The 21,723-nt window shown below is 35.3% G+C and overlaps 1 protein-coding gene across 1 annotated transcript in view; it reads left to right on the top strand.

The window, feature by feature from the left end:
* The window catches only part of PCDH17 (protocadherin 17), an 85,953-nt gene that overhangs the window by 19,861 nt on the left and 44,369 nt on the right, over window positions 1-21,723 (top strand). Inside the window, exons 2-3 of the mRNA XM_075046102.1 lie at window positions 7,582-7,640; window positions 7,791-7,963. Of these exons, the coding sequence (XP_074902203.1) occupies window positions 7,582-7,640; window positions 7,791-7,963 (232 nt within the window). The remainder of the gene's footprint in view (window positions 1-7,581; window positions 7,641-7,790; window positions 7,964-21,723) is intronic.

Here is a 21,723-nt window from a genome sequence, read left to right as displayed (position 1 = left end):
TCTCTTCCTACATTCTGATCTTGCACCTCCTCCAAAAAGTAGTTCATCTTAAGAGCTCGTATTACAATTATTTTTTCCTAGTCCCATTTGACAACTTTCCACATTGTCTTCCCAGACGATGCTAACTTCATTAGATGCTTGCATTTCACGTTTCTCAAGCGCAGAATAAAATGAGGCTCAGAAACCTGAAACCATTCTGAAACAAACAGCAATTTGAGTTTCATCCAGAAAGATCTTCTTGATTCCCTTTCAGTAGAAGGAAGTTTTCAGTTCAGCTTCCACACTTTTTCCTAGTCCCATCTTTCTTACAGAGAGAAGTTTGCCTTTAAACACGTATCCTGCATCTGCTCTGGCAGAGGAGCTGAAGGCTTTTGCTAAGCTGACTTCCCCACCAATGACGAGGAAACTTGCTCCTGAAAGGCTTCAATCTTTTACTTCATGTCAAAAAATCTGATCAGGGTCTGGTCTCACCCCATCTTTTGAGTGTCTTTCGGGTCTACTTTTTTAGCAGGCTCACTTAAAGATATGTCTCTATAGTGACCTTTTTAGCTTCTTCAGTCTTCAGGCTTGGTACAACCATCAGTGAGGTGAGAGGAAGCTTGACGGGGCCTTGCGACTTCTAATCCTTGCACTGTGATAAATCCCTACAGCCTAGGCTGCTGTCTTCTTTTGTGTCCTCTGCATTGCAGAGTAAACTCTTGTAAAAAATTAAGAAATAATTGTTTTCATTAAGCCAGTGGTACAAACACAACTGGAGTATCTGCAATAACTTAATATGAAAGTTTAAGCCATGAATCAACAATAATTTTTTTTGGTGACAGATACGGTACTTGCTAAGAGAAAATAGTACATGGGCTAGGCCTTTATATGGGGAGAATCTGCATTCTTTCACTTACAGGAAAGGATGGTAGTCTCTGTCCCCAGATTTGCACTTTTCAGAAGTCACTCTGTGCATTTGACTGAATGGCTTAGAACCTCTTTCCCGCACAGTTTTGCTTTTCTCATTGAACAGAAAGAGAAAACACAAGCCTCCAACACTCTTCGATACAGAGTACAGCAGCCTGGAGAATGACATTGCCATGTACATCTGACTGGTTTTGTTGCCCTGTGTTTTTAATGTGCTTTTGAAGAATGTTGCTTATGTCAGAAATTCACATAAACACATTGTAGGTCTTTTAACACCAAAATACACATCTTGCAGCAAGTGTGAATCTTCCCAAATATGTACATGTCATATAAATTATGTCTCAAAAACATTTTCAAAAGAATGAGAGTGGAGAGCACATATTAGGACAAGATTTGTTAAAAAAAATTATTTATCTTTCAAAAAGGTAGAATAACTTATTAGAAGTTTATGCCCAGCTTTTTTCTTTTTTTTTTTCCTATGGGGCTAATACATTTTCTTAATGAAGAAAGTCTTGTGAAATCAAAACCTATTACTTCAGGCTAAGTATATACAATTTTGTGAAAAATTGTACTATGTTGAACCCAAACTGTTCCTAACAAAATGAAGACAATTGTCCGCTCTTTCAAAACTAGATTTGGCAGAATACAATTCTTTTGTCTTCAAAAGTGATTGCCATTATATAAGATCTTTGCTTCATGGGTGTGAAACAAGGGTGAATACTTGGAATTAAACTTTTTAAGAAAAGACACAGAAGATGCCTGAGTTAGATATTAAGTGGCAGTCTGATAAAGGGGAGATATGTTTCATTTCATTTTTGCATTTAATGTTTAATTAAGAAGAAGTTAGAGTCAGCAAAGACATTTTGCTTTATTATAGTTCCAGGTATGAACACCTACATAAAATGGAGTTGCATTGAATCATTTCTGAAAATGTGATACTTGTTCTTGTAATTCTGAGAAAAAATTATGAATATTCTAGTAGTCTAATATTCATAAATCTGATTAATGTCTAAGTCGTTTTTTTTATATTTTAGAATACATCTTTCCCTAATATGACAATTATTTCTGGACATAATTTGTCAAGAATACTTAAATATTGCATTTCTTTCTCTCCCCCCCGCCTTTCTCTCTCTCATTTTCTCCATCTTTCTCTTTGTAGTCATGTTGATTTTAGGATTTCTGGGGTTTTTTAGGAGAGACACCTGTTGAATTGAAAACTTTGTCTTTTGTTTTTCTCTGATTTTATTTAAACAGTATGGAATACACCAAAGATTGCTAGAAACCTTCAGAATTGTGGTGTAACAACTATTTTGATTAAAAAGAAAAAAAAAAAAAGGAAAATAGCTAGGAACCTCTAATTTTTAATAGGCAGCCTGCTTTCTATAGGAATTCTTGAAAGTAGAAGCCTTGTGAAGTCCTCTACCATTGTCTTACTGAGCAGTAGTAGAATCCCTGAAATCTGATTAATTAATATGGGGCTGTAATTTTAATCCTGACTGTTTCTGAAAAAAATGTGTATGTGTGCAGAGCCACAGTGGAATTCCTTTTTATTTATAAAAATATCAAAACATTTCAACAGAAGTAAACACATATACCTTGTGAACATGAACTTATGGGGAAAAAAAAAAAAAGAAAGAAAGATTAATGTAGCCCATTGCTAAAAATATTCCCCATAATTCATTGTGTAATTCTTTGCCCAGGCTGGTTCAAACTGTTTCCAGTGATGAAGGTTTTTTTTTTTCTTTTCTTCTATGAGATTATTTAAGGTTAATAGATCCTATGTGGAATTTGTTTCTGATACTCTGTTTTTGGCCATAATTTTAAATTTTCCTTTCTCTAAATGAATCTTTTGGAAATCATAGTCATTCTAGAATTAATTAGTAGAACCTTAACAGTTGACTTTCAAACCTCTGAATGGTTTTATTTTGAATTTATAAAATTCAGTATTCCAAATTCATATGGTGTAGTTTATCTAGACCCCTGTGTGGTCTTAATATGCAAGGCCTAGCACGTGTAGTAGAATGAGTGGTTTTATAGACAGTTGACGATAGCACTTGAAAGATGTTCTACATGTTGTTCATGCAAACACTGGCCAGTAAATGATTCTTCAAGTCACATTACTAGGCTGTAGCAATTATATTGCCACATCTGAAACTCCATACGAGGAAAAGTATATTTTGCACAGGTTTAATTTGCTTTTTCTTTTACTTTCCTCCTCTTCAACTCCCCGATGAAAAAGGTAACATAATCAAACTGTAAGATATTTTCTGAAAGGTAGTAACCTTCTTTTTTTAAATTTTGGTAGCTTTTGAAACGTTTATGTGTGTTCTGATCTCTTTCAAAATGGCATTTTTTTATGAGCTTCATCCTTCTAAGAAAGTTGTATTAAACGTCTGTACAGAAATCCTCAGGAATTCTTCTGCAACATCTCAGTAATGGCAGTGTTCCTAAAATTTCAAATTTACTCTAGGGTCACATATTAGGACAGGTAGATGGAAAAAAGTATTTTTAAAGGGCCATTGTAGCAACTGTGAAAAAGCATATCGATTGAATAGTTTAACAGCATACTCTCACTGGAAATGAACTGGTTCCACTAATCTGTGAAAATGAGCCATAAAACCAGGACCTCTTCTCCAGGGGAGCTATGGACGGTTGGGTTGACATCACAGACTTTAATTCGCTGGTATCTAAGCAGGGCAGTGGACGGTTCTGCTTTTGCTTTAGTTTTAGAGACCATTTGTCCCAGTATGTTTTCTTCCTACTGAAGAACTTGTGTATTAGTAGTTGGTAACCTAGTTGATACTCCAGCCCTCAGCCTTGAATCACAGAGACAGAAAACATGTCTTTACTGTTTAACTCTGGTGACTTTTAGAGATGGATTGTTTCTGGGAGTTTTCTTAGGGGGGGCTAAGGGTGGAGCTCATTTTATTTGGTTCTTCAGGAGGCTAACGGTGCTGGCATTTGAGTAGTTTTTGGTTATTTATCAGGAGATTGTAATTCCCTGTAATTCACTTCTGATATGATGCATCTTACTTAGCTTTAGCTATTACACTGGACATCTTGCTCGTCATTTAGATTCCCCTATAGTTATTAGTGAAAGTGATTTCCAGTAGTAGTACGTATGTAAAGCTAGCTGCCCCAAATAGGATGAAGTATCTTGTATGTCTCTAATGCTTATAGAGGGAGCTTAGCTGATTAGCTTAGAGGAGGTGACTAGCTTTTAGATGGTTATCTGCAGGTGAACTGAAACTTACCTTAAAACTGGAGGCAAACAGAGAGGCATGTCGGTTCAGGTTTCCTAGAAAGGGCTGCACACCTGGAGAAGAACAAAGAGTTAATTTGCTGTTGATAGATTTTAAAGTAGCACTCATTTCTTAGAGTTACAGCTATGCAGTGTAAAGAGGTATGATTAATGCATGAGCTGAAATGTGTAATACGACTTCCATAGATGTTAAAGTGTAAAAATTTTAAGTATATGACCTCTCATTTCAACTGGGATTTAAAAAAAAAAGTGTTTAAGGGAGTTAGACATTCATACTTCTCTGTAATCCGTTGTGAAGTGGATGCTTACCTTTCTAAGATTCCTCTAAACTGCCTAGCCTTAAAATTAAATGTTTATTATCCCAATTTTTGTGTAGATATTATCATACATGAAGTAATTCTCTCTTTGCTGCCTGTATCTCGGAGCGCCCTGTTACAGCTCAACACGAGCTTCATACTTTCATAGTTCACAGGAGAAGGTCTAATGCTTTTAGAGCAGAAGGAAAAGAATTCAACTCCAAGCTCTGTGGCTGTATATGGTTATCAAGTATTATTTACATTTGTTCTTTTGCAGCAATGAACTCACTGTAACATGGCACCCAACCGTTTGTATTGCTGCAAAATACAACATGAAGGAAATTGGTCAAATTATTATCGAGTTAAAGGTCATTAATGATTACCATAAATACAGAATTTCTCAGAAGCAGCTCCCATTTTTAGGATGGCAGCTAAGATGTAGTCATAACTTCTATTTTAAAATTTATATCTTGGCTAGTCCAGGGTGTGTGAAATGCTTTTTTTGCTATGAAAAAGCAGAAACAAAAAGTATGACAAGTTCTTACTGTGATCCAGCTTATAGATAAGTTCTTAGCACCATCTTTAAGGAGCTGCTATAATTAATTCCAGGGCAAAAGTCCGACTTTTCTAATGGCAGAGAATTGATGAAAAGGCATTTCATAGCAGGCATTTTGCCTGACAATGACATGAAAAATGGAAATGTTGATTCTAGTAGCAGCTGTGTTTAGGAGGAGGCAGATGTCTTACATAAGTAAAAGCATAAGGTCAGTTTTCCTGGGCATCTATAGTTGAGATATTAGACCTAGAAAACAGACGAGTTCTGCAATTGTAATAGTTTATTTGGATTGAGAAGTCTTGGGCTCTGTGAGTGTCATAATGATTATATGTGTATGTATATGAGGTAGATTTGCTGCACACAGAATTGATACTAGTTTACAGTTTGCAACAAGAAAAGAATAAATGGAAGAATTAAGGCTGCTTCCAAAATATGATGTGCTACATTTAAGAGATTACATACAAGAATGCTGAAGTATTTATCTTTACGCCTCCATTTCTTCCTTTTATTTTGTTTTCAATATTTGTTTTCATAACTTGGAACATGTTAAAAGTTAAGACAAGCTTTTATTCTAATTGCATGTATGAAAACCAGGATCTTGTCTGGTTTTAAGTGCAAAGCACTAAACCACTCCCTAATTGAAGTGGCCAGATTTTAAAAAGTTTGGATACCTGTAGCTGAAATCAGCTTCTGAAACGCTGACTTGGAAAAGCAGTGATACAAGACTGAAGTTGATGTCCCAGACCTTCACAATTCTCCTTCTGTAATATAGCTTATTGTTTGCATTTCTTAGGCCATATTTAAGAACTTCCATAAGCCCATCTTTTAATAATACTGCTGAAGAGCAAGTCTCTAGTTGGACATAAACATCCAGATTTCAAAATTATGTGCAATTTTGATATGATAAAAAATGATTCAGAATTGTAAGTATAGGTGCTTTATGCTATATTTTGAAAACAGATGAGTAAAAACTCATTCTATCGTACAGTTTATCATCAAAGAAAATTCACTGATAAAACATAAGATTATTTTTGTAATGACACATACAATGCTACGTATGCTACAGCTTAAATTAGAAACAGCTTCAAAATGTGAACACAATGTGTGTTATAATCCTAATTTTTGAACCAAAAGATTTAACTAGAAACAAAAAGAAAGTACAGCGTAAATTGACTTCATACATGCCGAACAGAAGATAACCCTTTATGTTCTGTCCCTTCCGTAAATGACACAAGATGTCCATGGTATATAAGCACATCTATTTCACATGTGCCTTGAGGGTGGCATGGTGGCTACCTATTTCCTGTTGCAAACAGCCATGACTGTTAAATTTCAGGTGTAACTTCATGCATCTTTTCCAAGCTCCAGTATTCCGACCATAGAAGAAGCAGCAGCAAATATTTCTAATTACCCCTACCTATAAACCCAAAACAAAGCTACAAAAATAGACCGGGGAGCGGCAGGCAAAACCAAATATCTAAGAGACCAGTCACTTGGGTAAACACTTGTTGTGCGACATTAAACGTTACCTTGGGCCTTCTGCTCCATTAATTGAACGCTGCCTGTGTTACTGATACACTAGACGCCGTTGCAAAACTCATAGCTGCTGCGGAGCGTAGTGGTGTGATATGAAGTGATGCAGAAAACAGTAGAAGCTCTGTCGCTAGGTCAGCTGCAAGAAGAAGTGACGTGTGTGAATGTACAGTATATCGAGTTTTGTGAAAGATGCAGTCTCTCTTTCTCCCAAAGAACTTCAGCTGATGATACAAGGGGAATTCAGTTCCCTTTGGCAGGACTCCATGTTGGTCTGGATGCTGTAAATACTTCTGCTTCTACAGTTACTTAGCTCATGCTGCTAAAAATATACTCATGACAGACTTAATGAAAGTATCTTCTTTTAAAAACTACTTGTCTACAACAGTCATTTAATGTTCCTGTTTGCATGTGTGGTTCTCATTATTCTGACATAGCTATTAATACTGATGAAAATTAAAGAGAGAAAATACAAATATTTTCATACTTGCACCTTTCCAGTAGCATTTAAAAACCCCACAGCTAATCAGCCATAAATTTTCTTGATTTTTTTCTTTCTTTTTTTTTCAATTCAAGAGTTATATAGCAATATATGAAATTGTATTACAGAAGTAAGGGCTTCAGAATCCCAGTAGATGATGTAATTATGATTAAAAATTAGTATTATTGAATAATTCACTTTTGTAATATGCAAAAGTAATTTTTTCTCTCATTTTCAATAACCATCAGTCTTAATATCTAACTAATGAAAAAACATAAACAGTGTCATCTGTCAGGTTACTAACAGAGAATGCCACTTATTGGAGCCTCATTGTTTACTTTAGCAGGTAATTTGTGGACCGGAATCATTTAATTGTTCTGAGCACATAATTACATGCCAGCATTTTCCAATTTAATTAAAATGTACAAATCTGAAGATTAAGGGAATTTTTGAATTATTAATCATTTCTCCTCTAGGAAATCTTGTTGCTCTGCAGGAGATTTGTCCAGTGTACAACTATACGTATTTTTTTCCTTCTCTTTCACAGACAGACAATTTTCCCGCAGAGCCCAATTACATGGGCAGCAGGCAGCAGTTTGTTCAAAGGTAAGGCCTATTAAATAACTTTCTCGGCTTCCCCATTTGCATTCTTGTCAAAATTGCTTTGCCAGAGAGTACAATTCAACTTAGAACAAGTAAATACAACTCTCTCTCTTTTTCTTTTTTTTTCTTTTTTTTTTTTAATATGTATTTCAGTAGCTCCACGTTCAAGGATCCAGAAAGAGCCAGCTTGAGGGACAGCGGGCATGGGGACAGTGATCAGGCTGACAGTGACCAAGACACTAACAAAGGCTCCTGCTGTGACATGTCTGTTAGGGAGGCACTCAAGATGAAAACTACTTCAACTAAAAGCCAGCCACTTGAACAAGGTGAGTGAAGCCTCCAATGCTTACAAAAGTGTCGAGTTTAAGCCGTCATTATAAACCTATTAGTATTGCAGTTGCGATTTATCAGGGTGGAATAGCCCGCTGATAATACTATCAGAGAAAACAGTAAATCTCTTAGCTAGCCCAGAGCAAAGAATGCTCAGTGTCTTTCAGAACGAACATGAAATGAAACCACAAGTATCCAAAGTAGATTTAAAAAAAAAAAAAAAAAAAAAATTAGTACTTATCTAAAATGATTAGAATATACTTTATCACCACTGGCATTGCCTGTGATATATTACATACAGTCTTTCTGCCAAAGCGTGATTTGGAAATTCAAACTAGACGCGACTACAACAGATAAAAGAACACCAGTCATTTACATTCCTCATGTAGTTTGGAGAAGAGGAAAAGAAAAGAGGCTTGGGATAACAGACAAGAGTGAAAATGGATCAGAAGATGTTTTCATTTCATGGATGTATTTTCCTATTTGTAATGTTGATTTCACAATTAATAGTAGCGTGAGAAGTGTCAAATAATAACATAATCTGATTTTCAGTATAATTTCATTCACATCCTGTGGAGGTACCAAAGATGAGTGCCTGTGAAACAGCTAAAGTGACTTATATCGGGACAACGACAGTGCTCTCTGCAAGCATTCATTCTGACGAACAAGCGTGTTTATTTCCTCATACTCTGCATCTAATTCATTTTTTTTCCAGATGTGTTTTATCTAATTACGAGGTCTTTTATTTCAGACACTCTTTTAAAAGCATCAGAGAGACTGAGTACTCCAGCATTGTGTGTGTTTGTGTTTTGCTTCTAGGCTGTAAGCAATAAGGAAGTGCACCACTGAATTATTTTAAAATGTGTTGTATGTTTGCTATTATTTCAGTTTGTTGTGGGGAAGACAATTCAGTGTTAAAGACATTTAAAACATTATTAAATAAGCCAGCCTAAATAAGAAGCTATATTTATAATTAAGCAGAAATACATTAAAAGATTTTTATTAATTGTTGATTAATTGGACCTAGGGTTTTTGCCTCTTAGCCTAGTCTGAGCTGTAGTACTGTCATCAGAAAATACATGTTCAACTTCATTTTTCTGATTATGTTGAGACTGCAATATAATTTTTGCTGTGTAGAATATTTAGAATGCTGCAGTATAATTTATTCTGTATATATTTGAAGGTTGACCTCATATATGACCTTATTTTCCAAGTAATAAATGCCAGAAAGATTATTTTTTCCTGACCTTTTGCCACAGCAACTCTCTGCTTATAATTGGACATTGATCTGTATAAAGATGCAGTACTGGATTTTTTTTTTTTAAGAAGCTGTTTGAGTGTGTGTCTAATTTTTTTCAGTTTTTTGTAAGAAAAAGACAATATCTCTGGATTTCTATCTATCAAGTACAGCCATGAAAGACTTCTAAAATATTAAAAGTTTCATTAGAAAATTATTTACTACTCAAATTAAAAACGTGTGGTTTTTTTTAGAAAAGGACTGTATGGCCAGAGTTCATAATATTGCAGTTTGTCCAGCAACATCAAGCTCCATACTGGTCAAAATATAAAAACTCTAGTAAGCAGATTAAGCCAACCATTCCTGTTGCTTATTTTTGTTGTAATGCAAAGAATTATGTAGAGGTTTGCAATTGTCATTATATCTAGATGAGGGACCCTATTCATCAAGAAACATCTTATTCCAGTGGCTCATATGAATTCCTCACATTCTTATTAAACATATATTGAACTGTGAATGTTAAGTACTGTCAGCCACTGAACTGCAGCAGTGGGTATTTATGTGAATTTTCTTACTGAGAAAAAAAAAAAAAGAATGAGGATAGAGAGAGATAAAGTACTTCTTTCTTCTTTTTCTTTTCTTTTTTTCCCCCCAAATATAATTACAGATCATAATGATAGCCATTTGTTTACTTGTACGAACTCTTCCGTCTCAAGTGTGCTGTAATAAAATCATTGGCATATTATGAAAACTGAACCTGTGGCGAGCACCTTATGGGGTTACAGATCATCGCAGTAACAAATGTGGTGCAATGTGGTGTTCCCAATGAAATCAATGATCGCTTGTCATTGAGCTTCCTACGATTAGGGCTCTTAGTCCAAAGTAACTTTTCTGTTGGAGAGAAGATAAACAAAATTGCTTTCTCTACTCATAAGCCAAGTTGAAGGAGGGTGAGAAATACGATATATGTGATTAGGATAGAAAAAGAATTGCATTTTCTTTAGAGAAAAATTGTTTTCTGGGAAAAGGAGATGGGCAGCTTGCTAGAAACAATTGTCTACGGCAGAGCCTGAAGCAGTATCAGAAGTTGTGGTTCTGTCATCATTCTGGGTTGTGCGCAGGGATGGGAATTCACTATTTTGTAGCAAAGTTTCAGGCTTGAGTATTGTTGTTTAAAGATATTTAAAATAGTTTAACTTCTGCTTTTAGAACAGTGCTAATTATTAGATTTTCTGGCATTTTTGAAAAATGAGCAGGATTAACTGTGAATTCAGGATCTTGACTTGAGATTCCTAATTTTAAAAAGAGTTAAGTTTGAGTTTGACATCCTCTGTATGTAATTCCAAACACTTGTCACGGGTCCAGTTCTACCCGTGGCAGTAATAAGAAAGCTAGTGGTACCAGTAGTTTAACTACAGTTTTGAGCAGCTCTAGCCTACACAGTTTGGAAACTAAATGGTCATATTGAGACAAAAATTGTGTTAGTAGCACTACAGCAATTGTGCTTCTATCAGTAATAGAAAAGTAAGAAATTTTATGAAAAAATAATTTTTGTAGACAAAACATCTGGTTTCAGCATGGGATGGGAGGCAATCAACCTTATTTTATGATTTGCATTAAAATAGTAAAAACAGTGGATAGTAAAGCCTCAGTAAGTTTACTATTAAAATACTTGATTTCAAGGAAAATATCTCCAGGTAGCAAGTTTTGTCTGGTAGTGATTGTAAGCATTCACACAAGTGGGAAAGATAGTGCAAATTAGATATAATTATGAAATGCTTATGAAAGCTCTACACTTGGCCTTAATAGAAAGAAAGGGGAAAAATAGCCCAGCCCTATAAAAGTTATTGGGACAGTAAGTCTTGTGTTAAAATAAGCATGTCCTGTTTTAGTTATCTCAACCATATATTCTCTTGCTGTGAATTCCCAGCCACTTTCTGCATAAAAATATCTAGCTGTCTCTTAAGCTTACTTATGCTATCTGAATCAGCTGTCTTACTAAGCAGCTTGTTCCATATGCCTGCTACTCTTTCAACAGAATGGTTTTAGATAGATTTGTTTTGTTTACCTCTCTTTTTTCACTTCTGCTGCTGAGACTTTAAACCCTGTCACTAGTTTGGACAGTTTGAGATCGCCCTACTTAGAAGACTTACAAGAATTAATAATTTTGAATACATCTGTCAAGTTACCTGTTTATTTCACCTGAAGTAGCATACTTTATTCACATTTTATATATAAATAACAGAATAATCATTTTATTTGGTATGGTTTAAGCGTAACAGCAATAATCTGTATTTCTTGAAGAGATACCCAAAACTGAAAATTATATCGTAAAACACAAATGATATCTGCAAGGAAGCAGTACAACAGCAAGATGTACATTTTATACTTTTCTTAGTGAATCCTGGATATGTTTACTTTATAATCAGTAAAACAATAGAGTTATGGACATTTCTGTGGTTAGTCATAAATCATTGTCGTTGTTAGATTTTCCCAGGAATTTTTCCTTCCTTTTTCTTTTGGTTTTTGCTGTCTGTGTTTTCTTGCTTTAACATAAATCTACATTTTCATGTCATTGTCAAAAATATCTAAGGGATTAAGTATCTCCAAATTCGGTAGCTTTGTGTTGAGTTTTGCTTTATCACTGTGCATTGCATCTTTCTTTCAACATGTGCCCTTCCCGTTCACACCTGCATCCCACAGAGGGGGCATTTCTGCATGTGCTCTGGCGTCGTGAACAGTAGCATGGATCCTGAGAATAAATGAAAAGTGGAGGCACCTCCTTGGAGGAAGGGTAAAAGAAAACTCTTCTTTAGCGTTGGTGTCAGAGACTCCTCTAGGACCTGTATTGCTCATCAGGCTTCTCTGTAAAACAGCACCTTTTTAATCTGGGATATAGATGGCTAGAATAAAAGGACTGTAATGTATCCTCAGGGAAAAAAAAAAAAAAAAAGAGATATGAGATATAACTTAAAAATATAATACTTCTTTCTTCATCGTCGTAACAAAACTACATTTGCATCACAGCTGATGCAGTCCTGCATGCAACAGTCTTAGGAATAAAAGCTATATTGGTGTTACAGAACCTCTATGAGTACTGTTAACTCTTGAGTTTGTCCACCTAACACATTCACAGAATGAGTCTGTAGTAACTTCTACATTTACATTCTCAATTTCTAAACAAGAATGATCCCCGAAATCGAGTATCCTCCATTATCCATCTCCAGCAGAGCAGAAACTATCAGAATTTTTTACGAAGATTTTTTCTGAACTATCTATGGATTTTCTTGCCATAATCTTGCTTGAGCCTGTAGGATAATTAAAATCCGTTCTGTTTAACTGACTGAGAATCAGTCTAGACTGATAAGTGCAGAAAGTTCATCAAGCAAATTTCTGCTGTCTGACATCATCACCAACACTTTCCATGCCATTGGGGATGATGTGTTCTTTTATGAGTACATCAGCCTAATGAGATAATGGAAAAAGAATATTGGGCAGAAATATTTCTTTTCAAAGTTCTCAGAGCTGGTGATGGCCTCCACTGAGAAACTGATGGAGGCTGGGAGTCCCCCCAGAGCTGACACAACCTGTGAAATATTTTGTTCAACATTGCTTCCTCCCGTAGGTTTTTTCCCCTGGACAGAACATCTCCTAGCACATTCTCTCTGTGCCCACAATGTGACTAGCTGTCAGACCGCACTACTTGTTCTGACGCCACCTAAGAGTCTTTCTGTCCGGGACTATCGTCCCTTCCAACTCGCTTACACCTAACACGGTCAGGTAAGATGCTAACTTGCTGTTGTATGTCAGGACTTGCACACAATAATCATTCTTCACTTTCACCTGATTAACTGATACCCAGGCAAGCTACAAGAGTAACTTAATTGTATTGAGAGTCTATTTCCTTTTCTTAGTATGAAGTATCTGTTTCTAGAACTGTAAATTCCAGAAATGGTTAGGTGAAGCCCACACAAAATGAGATTTATTTTTTCCCCTTTCATTTGTGCTTTTCCATGTATTTTTCTCCCTCCTTTTTTCGGTTCCTGTGCTTTATGCAAGCACATGTGTGATCCTAGATGAAGACTAACATAGGTCAAAGACTAACTTATCTATTCTGTAACTGCTTCTGATTGACCAAATTTGTTATCAACACCCTGGAGATATTTGATTTTGGCCTCATTCGAATAGTGGGATTTTTAGTTTAAGACTAAAAATGTATATGGAACTACAGGCTTTTGAGAAGTATAAGGCCATATTTAGACTTGTTCAGTGTCCGCTCCAGTGTGTCTAACAAGTTCACTATGACACTTAAGCCACTGCCAGTACTTCCTTGCTACTTTTCTGCTGTGAGTACTGTGTTCAGTGAAACAGTACTTCTAAATTTAAGAAAATTAGCAGCATTATTATTGCTCTCATCCTTCTTATGAAGTCCTTGTTGAATGGTAATATTGAAACTTCTATTGATATTAAACTTTTAAATTAATATATTTCATTTTTAGTCAGAGGAGTTCTCATAAAAGTTTTAAATGTTCTAAGTGCCTTGATCTCAAACACTCATTTAAAGATGATCTAGGTAACACTTTTGCAAGACTTCCTCCTTACCTAGGCTGAGCAAGGCTATGCAAATGTTCTGTAATGCCCTTTTGTGAGAGATCAGAATAATATTCTCCCTTTGAACCTAAGTTAATGAACTAGAGAGAGGAATACAGGTCAGTTGTCTTTGCTGTACAGATGATTGTCATAACCTTTCTCATGTTAATACCCAGTAATCCATGACATATCTGTTGCTGTATTATGTCTTGAGCAAATTATATGATGGATTTGGGCAAAATAAAGACAAAACTCTTGTATCTACCAACTTTCATTTACTCAGAGCATTAAAGATTTCTTTTTTCCCTCTGTGGCAGTTACGTTGAACATTTTTCTGGTTTTAAGTTTTATTTTTAGACCATCTACTAGTCTACGAGTCACTTTACGTTCCTTTTTTACATTTCAGTTATTTCAATACCTAATCGAGATTCGTGAGTGACACTGGGTGATGTCAGGTTGAACGATGATCAGGTGTGCTTCAAAGCAGAGTCCAGTTTGTTTCGTGCTTCGTCGTTAGAGATGAGAGCGTTCCCAGGCATAGCTTCCCTCTGCAGTGGGCTCTTCTCCTAAGTATACGGGCAGCTTTGCATTTCAGGGAAGGCTATCCAGGTGAGGAAGGAGAAGTTTGAGGAAGCAGGTGTTTGTCCTAAAAGAAGTCAGAAAAGGAAGTGAAGTGAAATCCTAATAAAAAAGGGATGGATTAGCTTCACACCTCGCCTACTTACTTATCTGCCTTCATTGATACAAAATAGAAAAGCAGTGCAAACATTCTGGCAACTGAAGTGACAGTGAATACACTTTGCATCAGAGTATTTTAGCCTATTATTGCTGCCTGTTATTGCCTAGTATCCTGCTTTTCAACTAGAGTTGAGCTCTGCCAAACCAGGTTTTTAACCAGGTGCACGTTTCAGCATCTGGCAGATTATTATCATTATGTGTCTAGTAGCAGTGAAGTTTTGTGAATAGCATATCCCACATTTAATTAATGTATCTAGCTACAAATTAGAGGGGAAATTTCTATAACTGATTTTCAAAACATCCAGAAAGAACTTTCTGCATCTGTACAGACGCAAAGCATGTCACCGTGGGGGATTATAGCCATTCAGCACAGCTTCATCTATGCACCATTTGGTGCATTATGCTACATTTTTCAGGTAATTTCATTTCTCACCCCCATTATTTCTACTTATTTTATAATTACAAATTAACTCAGCAGTTGAAAATTTTCTATATTTTTGCCCTATATTTTGTTTTCATTGGAAGCTTCACCACCAAATCGATTAAGATATATCATTGCTAACACCTTAAAAGACTGAGGCTGTACCAATAAAAGCATTAATAAATTTTAGCATTTTCTTTGATAAGCTTATTTGCAAATTAATGCATAACATGCACTTCCAGATCACAATTCTGTTACCATAAGTCTCATGTCTGAGACGTGAGTGCAAATTCCGACATTTGGGTGCTGTAGGTGTTGGTGCTTATTTCTTCATGCTTTGCTTTAGAGGCAGCAAAGCAGAATATCCCTCCCCTGTCACTAGTGGAAATCTCATTACTTCCTTTCTGTACTCTCTGTTTTGACACCGCCTTTCCCGGGGCTGAGCACAGTCATTGTACTGCAGTTTGTTCTTGGAAGGCTTAGAATCCATAAGTTATCTTTTTGCTTTATTCCCACTAGAAGAGCAAGAGAAGGATTTGCAGTTCTCAGTAAGATGAGGCCCTTCTATGTCAAAATCATTATCTTCTGCTAACATTTATTCTTTTCAGATTCTTTCTATAAATTGAAAGAAAAGTGGGGGCATAGAAAGATCAACAACTTTTGCAACAAGGAAATCAGAAAATAGATAGTTTTCATTGTTTCAGGCTTTATGCATTTCCCTGGGTGGTAAATGGATGTTCTCTGCCTGTGCTTACTTTTGTTAATGAAAATTTTAGGGCATATATTCATATATTGGATGGAAACTTAATATCATGGAAACGATTTTAATGGGACTAGAGAGTTTATTCCTGCCTCTTAGTCTGTGTCTGAAAACAGCCTTGTATGGTGTATTTACAATTTTCTTTTAATTAAGCTTACATAGAATTCTAGTTTAAAAAACATACACATATGAAAGCCTGTGTGTTAATTATATAAAGAAGACAAAATAAATACAACATCTCTCTTTCTCATTTTAATTCAACATTGTATCTCCTCTTACTGAGTCAGCAGAAATACAGATATGACAAACAAGGGTATTAGTCAAGTTTTGATACAATCCCATTGTATCCAATTCTTGTTACCAAAAGGAAGGAATATTCTGCAGATGGAGTTACTGTAAAGCTAATGTGTATTAGCTGGAAACATGAACTTGGACTGTAGTTATCAATAGTTTTATGTTCAGCTGGGGAAGACATAACAGAAGTGTCTTAAATAAGAGACAGGAGTTAATTATTCCATTCAGCAATGCTTCAGTTGGAGTAATACCAATTGTATTTTGTTCTTCTGGAACAAAGAGTATCTCCTATTTTCTGTACACAGAAATCCAGTCTGTCCTTTTCCTGGCCCTTTTTCTGTGTACATACTACTTTCCTCCTATGCCCTGGTTTCCAGAGGGAAAAAAGTGGCATAATTTAATTTGGGCCAGAGTTGCAGCACACTCTAATCAGTGACACAGCCGCTGTACTCAGTTTGTAGGGATATTTTTAAGGAAGATCTGGACAAATTCAAAATCAACAATGAGATAGAATAACAGCAGAAAATAGAGGCTTACAAAACATGGCCTATGGGTGAAGTTTAAAAGAAATGTTTATTTAGAATCTGTGTTTAAATGAACAAAGTCTGGGGGGGAAGAATAGAAGTCTTTGTGTATATAAAAAGTAGTTATAAATAGGATGGTGATTGCTTTTTCTTTCCTTTTCTTTTTGTTTAATTTGCTGGGCTGGCTATTTAGGTTACCTGTGAGGGAGAACTTTCTTATAAAGATAGCTAGGCACTGAAGCAGCCTACCCATGTAAGTTAAAGAATCCCCCTTCCTGGCAGTTTTTAAAACAGGTTAAATGCGTATTTGTCAGCAGCAACCTAGATTTATTTTAACCTACCCAGGGCCAGAGGATCCACTCTAGCCCTGCTTTTTATGATGCCGTAATTAAATGTGAGCATGTGATATACTGCCTAGTCCTGAGTAAAACGTACAGAAAGGGAACTTTTGCACTGAGCCGTTCCGCAGCCTTTCGCCTGCGAACATCTTCTTTTGCGGGAAGAACTCACCATGCTAGAGAATCGCAGGGAACGTGGGTTATGTAGTGCTTCACAACAAGAATCCCTGACATAATATAATAGTATTTAGCATTTAACATGGACTTTGCTCAGAGGCAGAGCTGCAGCATGATTAACTAATTACTGCTCAGTGAAACTTTGTCTGCTCTCTGTGCCTCCGTGCTCATACTCATGCCGTGTATCAGCCTCCACGCACCTACTGCCCATCCTGGTTTCCAGAATGGCAGAACAGCTGGTTTCCATTCCCTGCTGCTGCTTTCTCCTATTCCAGCTGCCGCACTCAAATAACCTCCCTTCCCCAAGTGGGCTTCATATGGTTTGAAAGGGACTTAATGTACCTCAGTGCATAGGGAACTTTTGATGCATATTTCATCATGTTTCAGTTCTTTCTACAGGGAACACTGCATGTATAACAGATGTTCCCTGACTACTACCCTTTCCTGAAGGTGACATGCCCTTTTTTTGTGTTTCATCTCTAATGTATATGGAGCTGGTAGTGCCTGCGTGGTACTAAAAAATACTGCTCCATGGCTGCCCCTGTGCTGCATGCCAAGCTATATTTAATTCCATCTGCTCCCCTCTGCAGCATGAAATGGAGAGGAGCATATGCCCAGTATAACCAAGTCATACTGTGGCACAGAAAAAAACCCCTTTATTTAAGATCAGTAAATGTATTTTTAAAATTTATGACCATGTTCTTCCAGCTTTTTATATATAAACAATCTCATATAAATCAGTGGGGATGTTCATATGACTACACATCAAAAATCCTTCATATTTTATTATTTCTTTTAATATTATCAAGACTGTATATGTATATGTAGCGCATGTGTGTTTATATATGTACATATACATATGCATAAGTACAGAAATCAAACATCATTAACTGATGTCCCTGAAAATTTGATTGTAATCTATATAAATCTGTATCTTAACAGTATGGAAAATGTAAAGCTTTAAAACATTTTATGTTTTTTTTTTTTTAAACTGCAAGTATGAGAACAATTCACAAATTTGTTTACATAAAACATCATAAAGCTTGTTTTGGGAAAGCATAATAATACTGAGGCAAAAGCTGTCAATCTAAAATATACAGTTGAAAAACAGTATTTAAAAAATGAAGCTCTTTATATATAGTTAATGTATAGTACTGTACATATGTACATATATATGTGTATATATATATCACATTATATATATAACAATATAATTGCAGTGTCTGCTTAAATATTATAGGGATGCGCACCTTGGATTTTTAGAGAGTAGTCTATCAACTTGACTGTTTCTCAGAGTTTTGAATTAAATTCTTCATACAGAATTTTATTATGGTGTGACCCAATTTTTCCTTGAACGGATGAATGTAGTTCTTACATTAAAAAAGGCCATTTAGGTTGCATATTGGACATGATCTCTAGGCAGTTACACAGTCCAAACAGCCTTCCAGGCTCTGAGTCAAACATACAGACTAAGAACAACAGAAACACAAGTGGAACTGTGTCTGTTCTGATTCTGTGAAGAGACTTCTGCAGCACATCTGTAATCTGCACGGCCTAGGGAAGCGTATATTGGATTTGTGTGCACTGCTGAATATGAATACTACATTTCATGTATGTGATTAGTTTTAGCATGTGCTATTTCTTTTCTACTTTACCAGTTTGATTCAAAGTGAGGATCCTGTCCTTTACCCCTATGGTATTTTGGTGTTGTAAGCAAAGTTCACATAAAGACAATGTAGGTCTATATGTTTACCCCAAATTACTTCTAATTTAAAGAAGAAATAACTTCTTTTTTCTTTTTTTTTTCCCCTGGAGGTATATAAGGTTCATACTGCACCTTTATAATAACTTTAGCTTCACATCTCTTTCGTAGAAATATTTTACTTACAGTAGAAATTTTGCACATGTAATATGGGAAATCATATTATGTGGCCCTAAAAATGTGTCATTCTTGCATGGCTACTCCTAAAAAAGACCAATATTTTTCTCTATGAAAAAGCTGCAAAATAGTCTATGAAATCAATTTCTGTCAAATTCTCAGCCTGATTTCTTTTATAGACTTAGTATTTGCCCACAGGCAAATAATTTTAAAAAAGGGCAAATTAAAACAGTTTGACTAAAATATTTATAAGATTTGTGTCTGCTATAAAACACAGAAAGTTGAATGTGACCCTAAGTTATGTCAGGTACCACTTTCTTTTCCCTCTTTCCTCAATGCAAAGTTTTATGACCCCAAAATACCTGGCTGGTATCCAGGGAGGAATACCTGGGTGCATAGGAAAGGCAGGCGTTTTTGAGGGAAAGTGCACTGAGTAGAGAGGAATGGAGAAAGAAAACTACATTGAACACTACAGCCACTGTTGTAAGGGAAGCTGTAAACCCAGCTTAACTTGCCAATGTGCTGTGGCTGCTTTTTTGCTTCTCAAGAATACGATAGAGTAGCCAGAGCACACTACTGAATTGGACCATAAAAATTAAAATAAAATCATGTAAAGTTGGTACTGCTTATCCTTAAATCACTGGAAGTACCGTATAATAGCATAAAATAATTTTTCTTTGGCATTCAGCCTTATAATAAACAAATAAGGACATTCTCAAAACATATTTTTAGATGGAATTACACTGGAAAGTTCACATAGTAATATATGATAAAATATATTACAGCTTGCAACTGTCCCCAAAGCAAGCACTATGATATTAACTCAGAACACTTGTATTTAACATTTATTACAATTTTCAAACAATAAAAAACAAATAATAAAAATGTAAATTTTTAACAGAAGTATCAAAAACTTTGAAGCATGTAGTAAAAACTATCATCTCGGTTATCATTGTATGGTTATTTCAAGATAAGAACAAAATTTAAATAGTTTGGACTTCCGAAATCAATCTTATCTCAACATTTTCTGGCTTCATGATATTTACTATGAAAATAAAATCCTACAAGACGCTTAAGCCTAGTTATTGATATATAGTTATAAAAGTTGTGAATTTTGCCTATGGATACCTCCTCTTTATTTGGAACTATTGATAATATCCATATTTGTTACATTCAGGGTCTGATTATTCATTCTTTATTATTAATGTTTAATTTTATTCCTTTATATTTAATGTTATGTGTTTCATTTCGTGTACATTCACATTTTTTCTTAGTATATGGAGAATAGCAGAAATATATATGTTGCTAGAATTTTGACACGAGAAAAGTCTCTCAAAGACAGGTTAGACAATCAGTGAGAATTGGGAACCCACCTTACTCTTGTTTTTAAGAAATCTTACCCTATCGCTAATTCACTATTATTTTACAGTGATCTCAGGAGATTTTTAACCTCTTTAAGTAAGAGAAAATAAGCTACTATTTAAAGCCTAAAAATTTCATTGCTATTTAAAATCTAAAGATTTCTTTAAATTCTTTAAAGACATAGTTTTGGATGTCAGTAGGATTATAGATCATTGTATATTTATTACATTTCTGCAGCTTTTCACAGGTATACATGACAACAGTAGCTGGCTCTTCATTTATTAAGAAGAAGATTCTTATATTTAAACTTTTTACAAGCACATTTGAAAGATAAGTACCATACAGCTGCTTTCCTCATTGTAAACTTGATTCTTTTTCTGATATGCAGAAATATGGAAAGACAGAGAGAGAAAGAGTTACAGGAAGAAGAAAGAGGAAAAAAAAAAAAGACTAGTTTAAGGTGTGGGAAGATAATATGTAACGCAGAGGAGAAAGAAAGCAACTAATCAGAACCCACTCAGATTTCTTAAGAAACAAGAAACTGCCCTACTGTTAGAGGTAGTGTGCTTCTGTTGAATTTAATTTTCTGCCAAAAGTGATCAAAATTTGTATTTTCCCTGGACACTAGCTGCAATTAAATAATCCTAAACTGGAACACATTCCATATGAGACAGGTGCTTGCCGTTTTGCAGTAGAGATTCATCAGCCAGCTGAGTTGTACCACCTTGCCCATGTTGAATCAACACGGTATCATATTTATTTATTGTTATAAATCAACAAAACATAACTTTTTATTTTTAATCCAGTGTCAGGTAACATCATTCTTTTGCATAAGCTTTTGTAGCTGAACAAAAATAAAATACTTCCTCAAAATGTGGATATTTTTACTTAGGGTTTTAGTGCCTTTGTTCAGTTTACTGGCAAGATTTGAGAACAGCGTACTCTGGAAAATACAACAAAAGTAAAAAACTTGCTAAGTTAAAGACAGCTAAAAATACTTTTCACAATCTTAATGAAAACCAGGAAATACAAGTTTATGGCATCTTCATTTAGAGTTAATTCTACCTTTCCAAAATATATGGAAGGCTATTTGGGCTCAGAATTTCTTCTATATATTTAGTCCTTTATAAGTGCAAAGAAACTGGAAAACCTAGAGCTCAAGGTTTTGTTAGTTAAGAAAAGAAAAAAACTTAACATCCCAAACCTCTACATTTTCAATCCTGTTGAAGAAAAGAACAGTCCACAAGTTCCCAGGAACGTTGTCCCTACCATTTCATTTCCCATCTTACCTAGCTCTGAGCTAGTTACCCTGATTCTTTATTGTTAATTAGTTAATGAGCACTTTAGAATTAATAAGGAGAGCAATAGTACTTCTGGAACATGATTCATTTGACCTGTTTTAGATGAATCACACCCTCAGATGCTCATTTCTCTCT

The sequence above is a fragment of the Buteo buteo genome, chromosome 14, assembly GCF_964188355.1.
Source record: "Buteo buteo chromosome 14, bButBut1.hap1.1, whole genome shotgun sequence".
In the NCBI taxonomy this organism is placed as follows: domain Eukaryota; kingdom Metazoa; phylum Chordata; class Aves; order Accipitriformes; family Accipitridae; genus Buteo; species Buteo buteo.
Note: the sequence above shows the minus strand (reverse complement) of the source record. Positions and strands in the feature narration are given on the sequence as shown.